Here is a 15576-nt window from a genome sequence, read left to right as displayed (position 1 = left end):
ATGTTTGGGGAGGAGGTGTTGGGGCAGGGTTAGTGCTGGGGGTGGTATGTGGGGTTTGGCAGAGGCAGGGGTGGGTGGTTTTGGTGGGCAGTGGGGGAAGAGTTGGGAGGGAGGGAGGGAGCGTGGGGGAGGCCGTGGAAGGTGGTTATGGGGGGTGGCAGGGATGCTGGGGGCGGTGTTTGAGGAGGTGGGGAGGGGGTGTTTGGGGGCAATATCACGGTGTGAGGGGGACCAGTGTGTGGCGGGGAGGTGGGGGGGGGTCCTGAAGCAGCGGGGACGGAGGAACTCTACGGGCAGCGGCGGCGGGGATCCCGGCCCCGCACGGCGGAGGGAGGCCCCGGCTCTCCGCGCCCCGCCCCGCGCTCTCCCCCGCCCCCCCTGCGCCGGCCGCTGCCGCTGGGAGCCGAGAGCGGAGCCACTCGCTAGTCCCGCACCGCCGCCGCCTGCGCCATGAGCTTCTTGTTGTGAGTAGCGCCGGGCTCGTGCTGCCCCCCCCCCGCTGGCCCTTGGGACGGCCCCCCCCGCACCCCGTCTCTGCTTCTTTCCCCTGGAGCCCCCCCTTCTTCCTCTGCCCCCCCCATCTTCCTTCCCTTTCTCCCATGCAGACCCGGCTCGTGTCCACTGCGGTACCCGGCCCCGCTCGGCTGGCGTGTGCGTTAGGAAGCAGCTCAGAGGCTCCCTCCCTAGTGGCTCCTCACAGCCACCATGAGCCCGCTCGCTGAGCGGGTCCCTCTGGCAGCACAGGAGCTGTGCTCACCCGCTTCCCCCGGCTCTTCGCTCCCCTGCCCCGCTCCCCAAAGCCCTGCCCGGCGGCGGAGAGCCGTGGCGCTCTCTCTGGCTGTGGGGGTGCTCTTGATGCAAGTAGGCAGAGAACGGTCGCCCCTGGTTTTGGCTGAGGCCAGCCGTGCGTGCCGCCGCTGCTGCAGAGAAATAGACATCTTGGACAATAACACTGAGAAATCCCCATCCTCCTTCCCTGGGCTGGCCCTGAACCCGCCGTGCAAGTGTTGGTGTAACATGGTGTTCTGTTGTTCCTGTTCCATGTCTCCTAACGTCAGCCCGAGGGTTTGGGGCAGTGGGGAGGAGTGGTTCTTGTGAGTCCTGTTGTTGTTTTTTTTTTAACAACATTTTTTTAAAAAGGGTAGATTTCTAAAAGGAGAAGTTCATGATTACATGGGACTGGGACCACCGGACAGTCTTGTAAATATCTCTCGGGCATGTAGAGGGCACAGTTTGTTTTCATAGAGGGAAACATGTTGGCATATTTCCTTCCTGGAGCCTGTAAATAAAAAAATGAAAAGGGAGGGCGGGGAAGGTTTAAAGGAAAAAAAATACAGGAAATAAATCACTGCACTCCATTAATATAGAGAAGTGAGACTTTCTCAAATGTTACTCTACAAAGACTATTCTGAATTTGCTCAACTGGGTAATATGGAAGTAGGCCAATGTTCATAAAAAATCTGCAGAGGGAAGCACAAGGTAGGTACTAAGTTAGACTTTTTCTTTTCAAACTAACTAAAAATATGTGCAGCAAAAACCTTTTAACATGAGGTATTTTGGCTGATGTGTTAATGTAGTCTATTCAGCCTAATAAAACATTAGGAATTAAAAGTTAATTAAGGATTCAGATATTCCTTGTGCAGATGACTACCTTTCATCTGCTATAAATATAGCAAGCCAGGAAGGTAAGAAGGTGCTGACTGGATGGATGATAATGAAAAGGCAATTGTTTACTGCAAGGATACAAAGATCCTATAGGAATTAGTGACAAATCAGACACATGTAATACCTATGTCTTTGCTATTCAGCTTCATAGACTAGAGTGGAACTGAATGATCCTTGTTTCTCCCCTTGGGAGTGGAAAGAAGGTACTTAAGACAATTACTGTAAACCAGTTCAGTGACCTATTAACTAAACTGAGATGCACTCCAAAGGAGGAGGGGGTGGAATTACACAGCTGAAAAAGATACCATTTAATAGTTAAACTGGGGCCTAAATGGAGTTTACAAAACCTACTGGTGCTTAAAATTAAGCACATACATAAGTCTTTGCTGGACCAGTGGCGTGGTATATGAAAGGTGGTGAAGGCTTATATTGATAACTGTTAGATGCCCGTATGGTTGGCCTGATTCTAAAGAGCACGGGAGGAGATGCTTTCCTCTTGGGAACTGGAGTAGCAGTGACTCTCATCATGGAGAGACACAATCTTAATTACAGAGAGAATAGTTATTAGCTTCTTTTTATAAACCTAGTCATTACATTGATTAAGTTTGCCAAAACCAACCCAATTCATCTGAAATTGCAGATGCAGTATCTTAGTCCAGGGTAGAATTGGTAGATACCTACCAGCTGAATGACCAAGCTTGCTAGTCAGAGGTAGATACAAAAGATTATTGGGTGGCAGGGGCGCTGTCCTGGTTCAAAGCTTAGCTGTGCTCCTCCTCCACCATCCCAAGCTGCTGGGAAAGAGGGTGGGTGACACCAGAATGTTGTCCTTGGATTCTGGTGTGTGTCTGAGAGTGGGGGGTTGGTTTCATAATCCATGGCCCCAGGCTAATTGGTGTTAGAAAAATGTGAAGCTCTACCTTCTCCGGCTGCTGAAAGAGAAAGATAAACTTTCTGTCTCTTCTCCTTTTCCAGAGCCTCCTGGCTTTTGGAATGGGGTGAAGCAGGTCTCTGCTACTCTCTCATTTCCTCCTAGCCTCCATTGGTCAGGGTCAACTTCCTGTATGAATAACTTCAGTGCCTGTTTCTGTTGCTGCTCAGCAAAGCCAAGAACAGCAGCAAAGGTACTGGAGCTGTTTGCCGACTCAGGAGGACAGACTGCATTTGCTTATAATTGAAAGAGTTTTTTTCAGATCTTAAGGTCTAGACATTTAAATATTTTTTTAAAGTTTAAATTCAGCAGAAATGGATGCCTGTTTTCTTCCCCGCCTAGCTTTCAGCTTCCTACTGGCAAGTAGATATTTCAAGCATTTTAGATATTTCAAGCATCTTCGTAAAAATGGTTAATGTTATGTATCCTCAATTTCTCCCCTCCCCCAAATTATCTTTTATTATCCTGATTACACCATCAAAACCAAAATCTTATGTAACACATGAACATGTTTACATATTCAATATCTCATTCACTTTTTAGGCTGCAAAATAAACACACTTTTTTAGACATAGCTTCAGGAGAAGGCTTAATTGCTGCTGTAGGTAACAAAGTGTTTTTCCCTCCTTCCCCCCCTTTCTCCAGTCCAATCATACAGTGTTCTCTTCTTATTTTCCAACTGGGTACACATATTTATATTTATCTGGTGCAGTTTTATTATGAAGGTTTTATAAAGATGCTTCTGTTAGGTGTACCATATGGTGATGTACCAGTCCTCTATACAAGTGCAGGTTATATCTTCATTAAATGCTATAATTCTCCAATTTGCCACTGAAGCACAAGATAAAATCACACGTTCTCCTTGTCAACTGAGTTTCCAAATAACATAGCAGTTGTGTTCTTATGGGGCCCAATCATGCCGGGTGCTGAGCGCCTCCTGAAATGTGGAGAATATTCTCAATTTCCATTTATCATACCATGATTATTCCATTCTTTTGATAGGGTTAGTTAGTGGTCAGCATGGAGTGCATTTGCTCAGTTTTATCTACCTATGTGCGAAGAATTCAAGGGGACATTTTCAACTTGAAAATAGCATTTCTTTTAAAATAAAAGTGTACCTACTATTATCAAAATAATATCTAATGTTATCATTGAGAGAAGTTAATGAATTTTAAAAAATGTTTTTATTTACTGCTTGTATTTAACAGAAATGTTGTAGGTTGTCACTTTCACTGTTTTCTGTGTATAATCAATATTTCCCACATTGAAAAGATCCTTGCAAACATCTGTAGGGGAGCAAAAAAAAGAGCACGACCTGTTAAAGAGTATATTCCATATCTGTCAAGAGCTGGGTAAAAAATAAAAAAGTTAAGTTCCAAAAAATTCAGTTTGACAGATTCCTTTCAAAAGGAAATTACAGCAGAGTTGCAGAAATCATAGTCTGCATCTCCAAGGAAGAAATTAAAGATAGTTCTGTAGGCGTACCATCTGGCAACTTGCTACTGCTATCCTGAATTACTAAAACTGCCCTAGCAAAGAAGCTACATCAAAAAATGATTTTTAATAAAAATCCCTGACATAATTCAGGATCCTAAATTTTTTATTATCTAACAGTTGTGTACCTTTAAGATTATGTAATCCCCCATCCTTAAGGCCAATATAGAGTTTCATATTTTTTAATTTTTTATTAAAATGAGCAGTCAGAATTGTCACATGCAGATTTCTGGCGAAAAAGAGCTGTAGGAAACAATTTCTGTGAGTTTATATTTGTTGGGATATATGCATTATTTACTGGTAAAATTTACATAAGCAGTCTCCCAATAAACATCAGTGTGAAGGTGACCTGTAAACAAAAGGAAAAAATGTGCTTCTTTCAATATCGTTTTTTGTTTCTTCGTGATATTAAAATAAGACCTGACTTTTTTGTTTTTAAATCTACAAAATTCAGGCCTTCTTTAAACATATGAAGGCCAAAAAGAGAATGTGTGCCTACTCTTTTCCCACCTTCCTCCCTTCACTACTTCTTGCAGGTCCACTTCAAAATCAGAACTATAAAAATCATAAACACATTTCATAGCAGATAAATTACAGAATAGATATACTTTAGATAATTTTCTTGACTGACAAGAACTGTCTTTTGTGCCTCCTCTAGCCCACTCAATGCTCTTGAAGAACTGTCTGGCTATTCTCTACTTTTCTCAGCTTTGCCAGAAGTCAAGCCAGTCTGTTGTTGTTTTGCTCCCTGCAATAATCTCTCTCTCTCTTTCCTCCTCCCACTCTAGTGTCCTGGCTGCTGCAATTGGGGGGGAGAGGGAGGAGTTTCCACTACTTTGTCTGTCCCTAACCTCTATTGTTGGGGGATCCTTCCCAGTGATGCTTCTTGTAGGATTCCTAAGGTACTGCAGAATGAAACTGCCCTGATTCTGATCAGTTTCATGGGTGCTCATCGGGTTCCCAATAACAGTTGTGAAAACCCACCATCTGTTCAGTTTACACTCTGCTACAGTTTGGGAGACCTCAGAGCTACAGTAAAGGCATTGGACTGTGTGCAGACTCTGAAGGACACCCGTGTTGATTACATTCTGTGTGTGTTTCGAAGGTTTTCTTTGCAACTGTAAGGTGCTAGAAACTTCGTTTTTTTAAAAACTGAAACTCCTGAGAGTTTAGATTTTGCTGAAGCTAATGAAACTTAGCTGGGACAGCGTCCTACTCACCATATGCAAGGGAATTTTCCAAGCCCTGGTGGCAGCAGTGCCAGGTCTCAAGTAAACCTTACTTACTGTGAAATTAAAGTGTCACAACTGGTTTCATATGCCACAACGTCATCCAAAGAGTCCTAATAATAATCCCTCCTGAGGCTATGGTTTATGGAACCAGTTTGTGACACTTAATTTCACAAGGATTTTTAGTAATTATAAAGATAATTGGCTGTTTAAATGTATAGTCTTACCAAAAATCTGTTTAACATTATTTAAACAAAGTATTTTCAAATGGTGTAGCTAAAGTACTCATCACTTCTGAGTACTTCTGTTCAGCTCCTATTTTCAAAGGGTCAGAGTCCAAGGATTTGCTCCCATGCTGGCAGCTCGGGTCTTTCACTTTATATGCCTTTGTCATCCCTTCTTTGAAAGCTGTCGGAAACCCAAATGCTGAACACAGTACTAAACCCTAAATGAAAACCCCCATTTTCCTAGTTGCCCCATCTTTAATATAATTTATTTTGCAATTATCAGACTGTCTTGACAATGTCTTTTAAAATGCTTGTTGCTTTATTTTTCCCTTTATGATCCCTTGGGAACTCAGAAAAGTTCTAGAAAACTTTTCTTCAGTATTACACATACACTGCCTTATCACAGGGTTGCTCCCAAGCTCTGGGCTACTGGGACAGACTTTCTCCTTCATCAGTGCCACTACTCCTACCCCATTTGTTGAACCAAAATAAGAACTGAAATACCTCCTGATGCAGGGAACCCCATATGCTCTTACAAAGAACTTTAGGGTCTTTTCCCACCCCCAAATAGGTGTGTGCCTACCATGCTTGAGCTATTGCTTCTTCTCCCTCAGATTATTAGAGCCAAATAATGTGTGGTATGCTCATTTGAGCTCCCAGTTACAAGATGAAATAGTACTACCCTGGGAGTGGTAGAATTATGGGGATGACTTTAAAACTCCATGATACTAGTGATGTTGCAATGAATTTTAAAGTCCAGAGATCACATCTGAAAGACTTCTGTACATAAAATTTTATCTTCTGAGATACATAAATGAAGGACTGAATGGATACTGCGGTTGGACTTTTTTTTATTTATTTATGCCGGTGCGGTGTGTAAAAGAAGCATTAGTTTAAAAAACAAACAAACAAAGACATTGACAAAGAAATAACATAGTTCATTGTGGAGATTTCTTACATGTTCACCACCACAATAACTACTGCATCTTAATTACTTCCAAAATGTGTCCTTTTATGCCAAAATTGTTTCATACTTCTAATTTCCCCTTGATGTTTATTTTTCTGAGCCTATACTACTAGTTATTATAATTGTAAAATGAAAATAAGAACAGAACCCTGACCACTTTCAGAGGCAAGATTTCTGTGTGCAACGTTGTTTATTTTGATCCTTTAATAATATTTCTTTTGAAAGTACATCATACATGTTTTTGATAAGACTGTACTGAGTCCTTGAACTTAGAACTGTACCATCCTACAGGAGATTGTGGTAACAAGACACCAGAGGTACAATTTTTTGTCCCCTGTTTGCAAAAGGATGAAGATGGGTATTGGAAAGTAATTATATATTAACTGTTGTTACAAATGTTACTTTTTTAAAGCTTCATAAACATGGTGATATCCTGGTACATTGACAGAAATCAGATATGTTCATGAAACTGCTTGTCTATATTAGCAAATCTCGGCAATTTTATCCGTTACATGATTAGACCTTCTACTTATCCTCCCTTGGCACTAGATTATTGTTGTTTCCATTAGTACTTAACTTGCAGCCTCAGTACTCAACTTTACGCAAAAGTAAATAAATGAAATTTAACCAGGGAAATAAAACCTCTCTTGATTTTATTTTAAAAAGGAAAAACTAGAAGGCTATTTTTATTAGTCTATCTTAGCTCTGCAGTAGTATACAATAGGAAATACTGTGGTATTGGAGATATTAATAGGAAATTTTACCGGCAAATTAAATAAACTGCAACATATGCCTTGGCATGTCTTATTGCTTAATTAACCAAAACGTTCCTACTAAATCTGGGAAACAGTGAGCTTGCTGAAAAAATGAGATGTAACTGTATGAGAAACTTTACTGTCAGAGGATTAGAGCAAGGAAGGTCATCAGTCACATTGACTCAGTTGTTGCAGAATCCCTTTCTGACAATGAGGAATATTCCTTTGTCACATTCTACAGACTATCTTTTATTTTCTTCCCATTAAATTTAAATTGAGTGGGATTGCATGAATCCAGTGTTTAGCTTTGCCTTCTCATGTTTTTTTTTTTTACATAGCCATCTAGAAACATCTTGTAGAATCATCGTTTGGCTTGACATTGCATGCTCTGTACCTGGTTTTGCTTTTGTGGCAATAACACATAACTGGCTAGAGTTGCTCTAGGTCATCTGTTTCATGACACTGCTAGTACCGTTGGAGGAGAACTACTGGAATGCATTTGTATCATCATGCTGAGTATTATCCTCTGCTCTAAGTCAGCAGAGACTGAGCTATCAAAAGGTAGCTGAAAAAATCTAAAAACTCCTTTGAAAGTGTGGATGAGAGTTCTTTTGGTCCTTCTTACTTTTCTCACTGACTCCCAGTGGGAGCTCTTCCTGAGTAAACCCTTTGTATGACTCATCTTTTCACAAAGAAATACACTGAACATTAAAAATGAGATTACTCCTATAGAGATATACTCTGAAGTATTATAGTAACATCCAGTGATTCTGACTGAATTTTCTCAAACCGTGTGTGTCCAGGCATTTTGAGTATGGACCAGTTTAGATATAACGATTACAAGATGGATCTTCTGTTCATTTCACTTTTCTACAGGAGGTGCTTTTCATATGACCTGCTTTTTCATTAATAGATTCCAACACCAAAAGGGACCATTGTGATCACTTAGTCTGACTTCCTGTAAAAACAGACCATGGAACTTGCACCAAAATAATTCCTTGAGCACATCTTCTAGAGAAACATTCAATCTTGATTTAAAAATAGTCAGTGATGTAGAATCCACCATGACCCTTGATAAGTTGTTCCAGTGATTAATTACTCTCAGTTAAAAATCTATCCCTTATTTCCGGTCTGAATTTGTCTAGCTTCAACTTCCAGTAATTGGCTCATGTTATACCTTTCTCTGCTAGACTGACAAGCCCATTTTTCAGCATAACTGTCTTGCTGCATTCACTTTCCCAAGGCTGGCCGAGCAGCACTCCCATGTTGACACATCAGGTGCATCCAGAACACATTAAGGTCTATGCAGGGACTCTGGAAGTGGGAACAGAGGTGTGGTAGAAGGGAAGGAAGAGCTAGAGGGTGAGGATCTAGAGACACGTGGTGGATGCTTCAAACCCCACTTCAGAGAAACTTGACCTTACTTCTCCCTTTCCCCCCCACTCCATTTAGATATTTTTTTCTGAATTCCCCACCTCTGTCTACAAAGTAGCACTGCAGTCTCTTAGTACCACAGAGCTGCTATTAGTTTTGCTGGAGGGGCAGGAGTAGCTCCTGTTGCTAAAGTGTTCAGAACATCATCCTGATACTAGTATATCATTCTGTTCTTGTGAATATAATAATTAACTTACTGATTAGAATTCTCCTAAGCTGTTAGCAGTCTCACAGTTCCACTCTCACATGTTACATCATCTCTACCAGAAATTATATTTTAAATGACTGGAAGTATTGCTTCCGGTAGTGGGTTGAGTCTCTAATTCTGTGCCATGTTCTATAGCTCTCAGCTTTATGTTACACATTTCAGTGGTGCTCTGTTCACGTGGTGGCCTTTCTTTCCATCTAAATGTGTGAATTGACTCAGCAGTTCATCATTTTTTCATGGTACAAAATCATTGTCTCAAATGCACAAAGTCAAAATCCCCATTCTTTTGTAATTAATGAATGTAAAAGTATTTTTCCCCCTGAGACTGTCTCTCTAAATGTTTAGAAGCAGTGAATTTTTTGTGATTCAGAAGTGAATGGCTTCCATGCTCTTCTCCCATTCCCTCTCCACTTGGAGGAAAAAATGTGGCCATTAAGAGCCTTTTGGTCTATTAAGTCTTGACCTTAAATACATTGACTTATATCACTTCAATATAACTTCAAATATCTAGAAGGTTGTAGGCATTCTTCCCTTCCCCCACAAAAAAAGTCTCTTGTTTCCTCTTGAACTGTTTCTGGTTCCAAATTTCTGTCTGTCTTTTGTGCGAAGACATTTCTGCCTCACTTGTTTACCCTCTGGTTAGTCTCTCTCTCCCCCTTTCTTACAGTCCACAGCTGCCATTTAGCATCTGTCCATTTATATACTTACTGTGATCCTATCCCGTCTTGGTTCTCTTTACTCTAAACATTATAGCTTCATCCCCTCTCTCTGAGTTATTTTGGTTGCCCTTCATCACACCTGCATCACGGGGTGTTGGGACAGAATGCCTCTCTGCCCCCTTCCCACAAGCCACAGCACCAGAATGGGAAGAGGTGCTCTGTGGGATAGCTGCCCATAATGCACCACTCCCAATGCTGCTGCAAGTGCTGCAAATGTGGCCACGCCAGTGCGCTGTCAGCTGTCAGTTTGGACAGACTGCAGTGCTTTCCCTACTGCGCTGTCCGAAGGCGGGTTTAACTCACAGCGCTCTACATCTGCAAGTGTAGCCATGCTCTTAGTCTCTTTTCTGTTGTCTTGTGAGTTGTAACAAAAGTAGGTAACACCTGTTCAGGCATCTGTATTTTCGTTTTAGCTATATATGATACTTCTTTGCAGGAGTCAAGCAATTTTAGCTGACATTAGTTATATCATGATATGAAATCTGGTACATATTGCATTAAATATTGAGGATTATGTAATGAAGCTTTTGTGATGGTGTAATATATTATAGTATAGATTTTGTAGAATCTTTGATAGCTTATTCATGATCACCTCCTATCCCTTAAGTCTTTCTGTTGTGCTTTGTTTTAGGGCTAGTCTACACTAGAAGTGCTATAGCAGTGCAGCTGCGCTGCTGTAGCACGTCTGGTGAAGACACTTTATGCCGATGGGAGAGCTCTTAATAAAACTGCCTCCATGAGAGTTGGTAGCTATGTCGGTGGGAGAAGCTCTCCCGCAAACATAGTGCTATCTACACCGGTGCTTAGGTGTAACTTGCATCACTCAGGAGGGTGTCTTATTCACGCCCCCTGAGTGACATAAGTTATACCAACATAAGTGGTAGTGTGTACAAGCCCTTCATCTCTTGCCTCTGATTATTTTAGTCTTTATTTTGTTTCCTTAAGTGAACACTGCGTACCATTAATCAACTCAGAAGTGTAATCTAAGGCCTGGTCTACACCTAATAATTCGCTTGACCTAGCTACATTGCTCAGGGCTGTGAAAAATGTCATGCCCTATGCCAGGGGTGGACAGCTTGAGCCTGAGAAGGAGCCAGAATTTACCAATGTACATTGCCAAAGAGCCACAGTAATATGTCAGCAGTCCCCCATCAGTTCGCGCTCCCAGCGCCTCCCACCCGCCATCAGCCCTGCCAGTCAGCTCCTCCCCCTCCCTCCCCGCACTTCCCGATCAGCTGTTTCGTGGCATGCAAGAGGCTGGGGGCGGGGGGGGGAAGGGGAGGAGCGAGGGCACGGCAGGCTCAGGGGAGGGGGCGGGAAGGGGTGGAGTGCGGGCAGGGCCTGGGGCAGAGCAGGGGGTTGAGCAGTGAGCACCCCCCAGCACACTGGAAAGTTGGCACCTGTAGCTCCAGCCCCGGAATCGATGCCTATACAAGGAGCCACATATTAACTTCTGAAGAGCTGCAAGCGGCTCCGGAGCCACAGGTTGGCCACCCCTGGCCTATGCAATGTAGTTAGGTCAACCTAACCCCCTACTGTAGACACAGCTAGGTTGACAGAAGAATTTGTCCATTGACCTACCTACTACTTTTCGGAGAGATGGATTTTCTACATTGCTGGAAAGTTTTTTTTCTGTCAATGTAGGATGCATCTACACCACAGTCCTACTGAGGCATAGCTGTGCTGCTGTAGTGTAGATATACCTAAGTGTATACCTTCAGGTTTCTACATGATGTTTGGACTACTTTTTCTGGTTTTCCACGTTTGTATCATCAGCCAGTTTTATTTACCTTATAGAAAGAGGTAGAATTACAAACATGTATTTAATAGTGTGACCCTTTGTGAAATGCATCTCTTTTTTGCAAATCTCTTAACTATTTCTTATTGATATCTTTAAAAAAATAAAGCTTTGAACCCCATTTCTAAACTATCTAGATAGCATGGGAACAAAAGAAACTCTGCCCCTGCAGGTCAGCCATCTCTGTCTCTGGTTGGATTTACCTTAGCCATTCACAAAGTGTTTTTCAAAAAAGTGCTGATCAGTTACAGTTGTTTTTTGTGCACTCACAATATCAAATCAGTTCCTTAAATCCAGTTTTGTTTGCTGTTTCTAATTTGCTCTTTAATTAATTAACTTCAAGAATTTGTGTACAGTTTGGGTTCTGAAAATCCATGCTTCTTGCCCTCCATTATGTTGTATCTAAATAGATTTGAAGGATAATATCATCACAAAGAGATTATTTAGGCTGCAAAGGGATATAACTAGAAATAATGAAGTGACATTAAGAATAGTTTGGCTTGAATACCAGGAAATTTCTTATTGATGAGATCTGTGTAATTATAGAATAGTCTCTCAATGGAAGAGATAGAAAGAAGCCTGTTGTATGAAACATTTTCACCTTGACTGGATAAAGAATGGGGAGAAAAGTATTGTAGTGAACACTACAGCACTGAGAAATCAAAAATGGGAAAGTCTTGTTAATCATCTAGTCTAGATCGATATGAGTCTGTATATGACATGCAAACTTTATTCCTTTCTTAATGTTTCTCATATCTATTGTGTAGTTGTAGTCAGACTTGGTATCAAAAGTGGGCTTGGTGTTTTGGGTTTTGTTTTTTTTTTTTAATTTCTTTTGGAATCTACATAACTTTATCATCAGTAACGGTGATTTATAATCTTCATGTCTGATCTCTTGTGGGCCCTGGTATATCACAATGTGTGTTGTCCTGTTTGTCGTATCTGTACCCATTTGTCCTTCATCCCATGGCCCCACCAAATTACTGCCTTCTTTGTAACGCTCCACTGTCTCATGCTTACCATTGCATTAAGTGCAAGTTCCTCATCCTCTCAGATCCCTATATGTCTGTGCACATGCTCGCATCTCTCCATCTTCCTGATTGCCTGTCCCTCTTGTCACTTCACCCATACTACTCTTGCATGGAATGGCTTTCCAAACTTTTGCCAAGTGTCCTCCCTCTCTACACTTCAGAACTAACTTCTTCTACAGGACCTTCCTATGTCAAGATTTCTGAAAGCATATTGACATTATAATCCCACAAGCAGTCTAGACCTTCTTTCTATACTTTCTGTTCTGCGTGTTTAACTTGTATGTGACAAATCTAACAGACTTGCTGTCTAATATTTAGACCAGGGGTCTCAAACACACGGCCCGTGGAGTATTTCCTGCAGCCCTCCATAGGCACCAACTCCACCGGCAGCCAAGCTTCCCTCCCCACCTGCCTTCCCCCTTCCCTCCCCCAGTGCACCGCGTCCCCGCCCCTCCGCCTACCTCCTAGCGCTTAGGACTTTCCAGGAGGGAGGGGGAGGAGCGGGGACGTGACATGCTCAGGGGAGGAAGTGGAGAAGAGGCAGGGCTGAGGCAGGGATTTGGGGAAGGGGTTGGAATAGGGGCGGGGAAGGGGCCTCATGGATAGGGGTGGAGTCGGGGCAGGGCCGGGGGCAGAGTCCTAGAATCATAGAATATCAGGGTTGGAAGGGACCTAGGAGGTCATCTAGTCCAACCCCCTGCTCAGAGTGTGGGGGTGGCTTTTGTATCTTTGAATGAAAAGGTTTCAGTGATGCGGCCCTCTGGCCAATGTACTAGTCCTCATGTGGCCCTCATGTTGATTTGAGTTTGAGATCCCTGATTTAGACGGCATAATCTGCAGAGCTGAGACTGTTTTCTTCCATATTGTACACAGTACTGAGCGTGTTTTTGGCATTTGTTAACATTATAAAAATACTGTTCTGTTGAAGGGCTCTACTTTTCCTTAGTCTGCTATTGCGTAAATTGCAAGGTGTACGGCCTTAGTTTTCATTCTTGCTGCAGGGTGCACTTGGAATCTTTCTCAGTGGCATATGGAGCTTTTCTGATGGTGTGATATTTACAACTATATTGTGCTCCGCTTCTGTAAAGGGGAATGTACTTTAATATTTCTACTGTACTTGAATGTAAAGTATTCCAATTTCTTTTTTAAGGCCAGATTTTATGTTTAGGGAAAGATGGGCTTCACAGAAATCTGAATGATTTATTGCTTAACCTTCCTTGGCTGATTTGTTTAGCATATTCAGACATTACTGAGTGGTTCCCAGAGTCCTCTGCCATGTTTGAGTGCCCAGATGCTTGTGGTGGAAAAATCTGACTGTGTTTTAACTTTTAATTTTTGGAACCTTTTCAGTGAAATGAGGGAGGGACCTTGTTCTGACTATTTTAGTACCTACATAGAATCATAGAATCATAGAATATCAGGGTTGGAAGGGACCCCAGAAGGTCATCTAGTCCAACCCCCTGCTCGAAGCAGGACCAATTCCCAGTTAAATCATCCCAGCCAGGGCTTTGTCAAGCCTGACCTTAAAAACCTCTAAGGAAGGAGATTCTACCACCTCCCTAGGTAACGCATTCCAGTGTTTCACCACCCTCTTAGTGAAAAAGTTTTTCCTAATATCCAATCTAAACCTCCCCCATTGCAACTTGAGACCATTACTCCTCGTTCTGTCATCTGCTACCATTGAGAACAGTCTAGAGCCATCCTCTTTGGAACCCCCTTTCAGGTAGTTGAAAGCAGCTATCAAATCCCCCCTCATTCTTCTCTTCTGCAGACTAAACAATCCCAGCTCCCTCAGCCTCTCCTCATAAGTCATGTGCTCTAGACCCCTAATCATTTTTGTTGCCCTTCGCTGGACTCTCTCCAATTTATCCACATCCTTCTTGTAGTGTGGGGCCCAAAACTGGACACAGTACTCCAGATGAGGCCTCACCAGTGTCGAATAGAGGGGAACGATCATGTCCCTCGATCTGCTCGCTATGCCCCTACTTATACATCCCAAAATGCCATTGGCCTTCTTGGCAACAAGGGCACACTGTTGACTCATATCCAGCTTCTCGTCCACTGTCACCCCTAGGTCCTTTTCCGCAGAACTGCTGCCTAGCCATTCGGTCCCTAGTCTGTAGCGGTGCATTGGATTCTTCCATCCTAAGTGCAGGACCCTGCACTTATCCTTATTGAACCTCATCAGATTTCTTTTGGCCCAATCCTCCAATTTGTCTAGGTCCTTCTGTATCCTATCCCTCCCCTCCAGCGTATCTACCACTCCTCCCAGTTTAGTATCATCTGCAAATTTGCTGAGAGTGCAATCCACACCATCCTCCAGATCATTTATGAAGATATTGAACAAAACCGGCCCCAGGACCGACCCCTGGGGCACTCCACTTGACACCGGCTGCCAACTAGACATGGAGCCATTTATCACTACCCGTTGAGCCCGACAATCTAGCCAGCTTTCTACCCACCTTATAGTGCATTCATCTAGCCCATACTTCCTTAACTTGCTGACAAGAATACTGTGGGAGACAGTGTCAAAAGCTTTGCTAAAGTCAAGAAACAATACATCCACTGCTTTCCCTTGACAAGTTGTCAAGGAAGCAAATATCATCAAACTCTTTCCCTCTAAGTAATTTTGAAAATAAAACTGGGTGAAAATTTAACTCTTGTTTTGAGTTTGCCCTGTGACTTTTTTAAAAGCACGTTAATGCTAGTGAAAAGAAATATGGACCTGTGCAAACATAGTAAGTGGAAAAAGTAATACTAGGGAGAAAGTAGCCCCATTAAGTATAAGTAGAATTAAATTAGTGACTCAGATAGTTGAGATGTTGAACTCCTTCTTTACATCTGTCCAAGAAAAATATCAAAGTTTGAACAGTAGACTAGGAAGGCAAACTCTGTTCATATATTTAAAAATAAAAAAGTTACTATCAATTTTAGAATAGGTAAATGAATACTTGAAAAATATGAGCTTAACCAAGTGGTACAATGTATCTTTTATACATCCTAGGATATTAAGGAAATTGTCCAGCAAATTTATTGGACCACTGACCATTCTATTTGAAAAATCATGGAAATCTTCAAGAAAGCAAAGTATTGATTTTTAAAATTTGTTTTCAGATAA

General features: G+C 42.2%; 1 protein-coding gene across 2 annotated transcripts in view; it reads left to right on the top strand.

Annotated features, from left to right (window-relative positions):
* Positions 1-389: 389 nt before the first annotated feature.
* Positions 390-15576, top strand: part of MOB1B (MOB kinase activator 1B) — a 78181-nt gene continuing 62994 nt past the window's right edge. The window contains exons 1-2 of one of the 2 annotated variants that reach the window (XM_074950413.1): positions 390-464; positions 4879-4992. In XM_074950413.1, coding sequence (XP_074806514.1) covers positions 451-464; positions 4879-4992 — 128 coding nt within the window. In that variant the 5' untranslated portion in view covers positions 390-450. The remainder of the gene's footprint in view (positions 465-4878; positions 4993-15576) is intronic. The other variant, XM_074950414.1, reaches the window with a different exon arrangement.

Source organism: Natator depressus, chromosome 4 (assembly GCF_965152275.1).
Source record: "Natator depressus isolate rNatDep1 chromosome 4, rNatDep2.hap1, whole genome shotgun sequence".
In the NCBI taxonomy this organism is placed as follows: domain Eukaryota; kingdom Metazoa; phylum Chordata; order Testudines; family Cheloniidae; genus Natator; species Natator depressus.
Note: the sequence above shows the minus strand (reverse complement) of the source record. Positions and strands in the feature narration are given on the sequence as shown.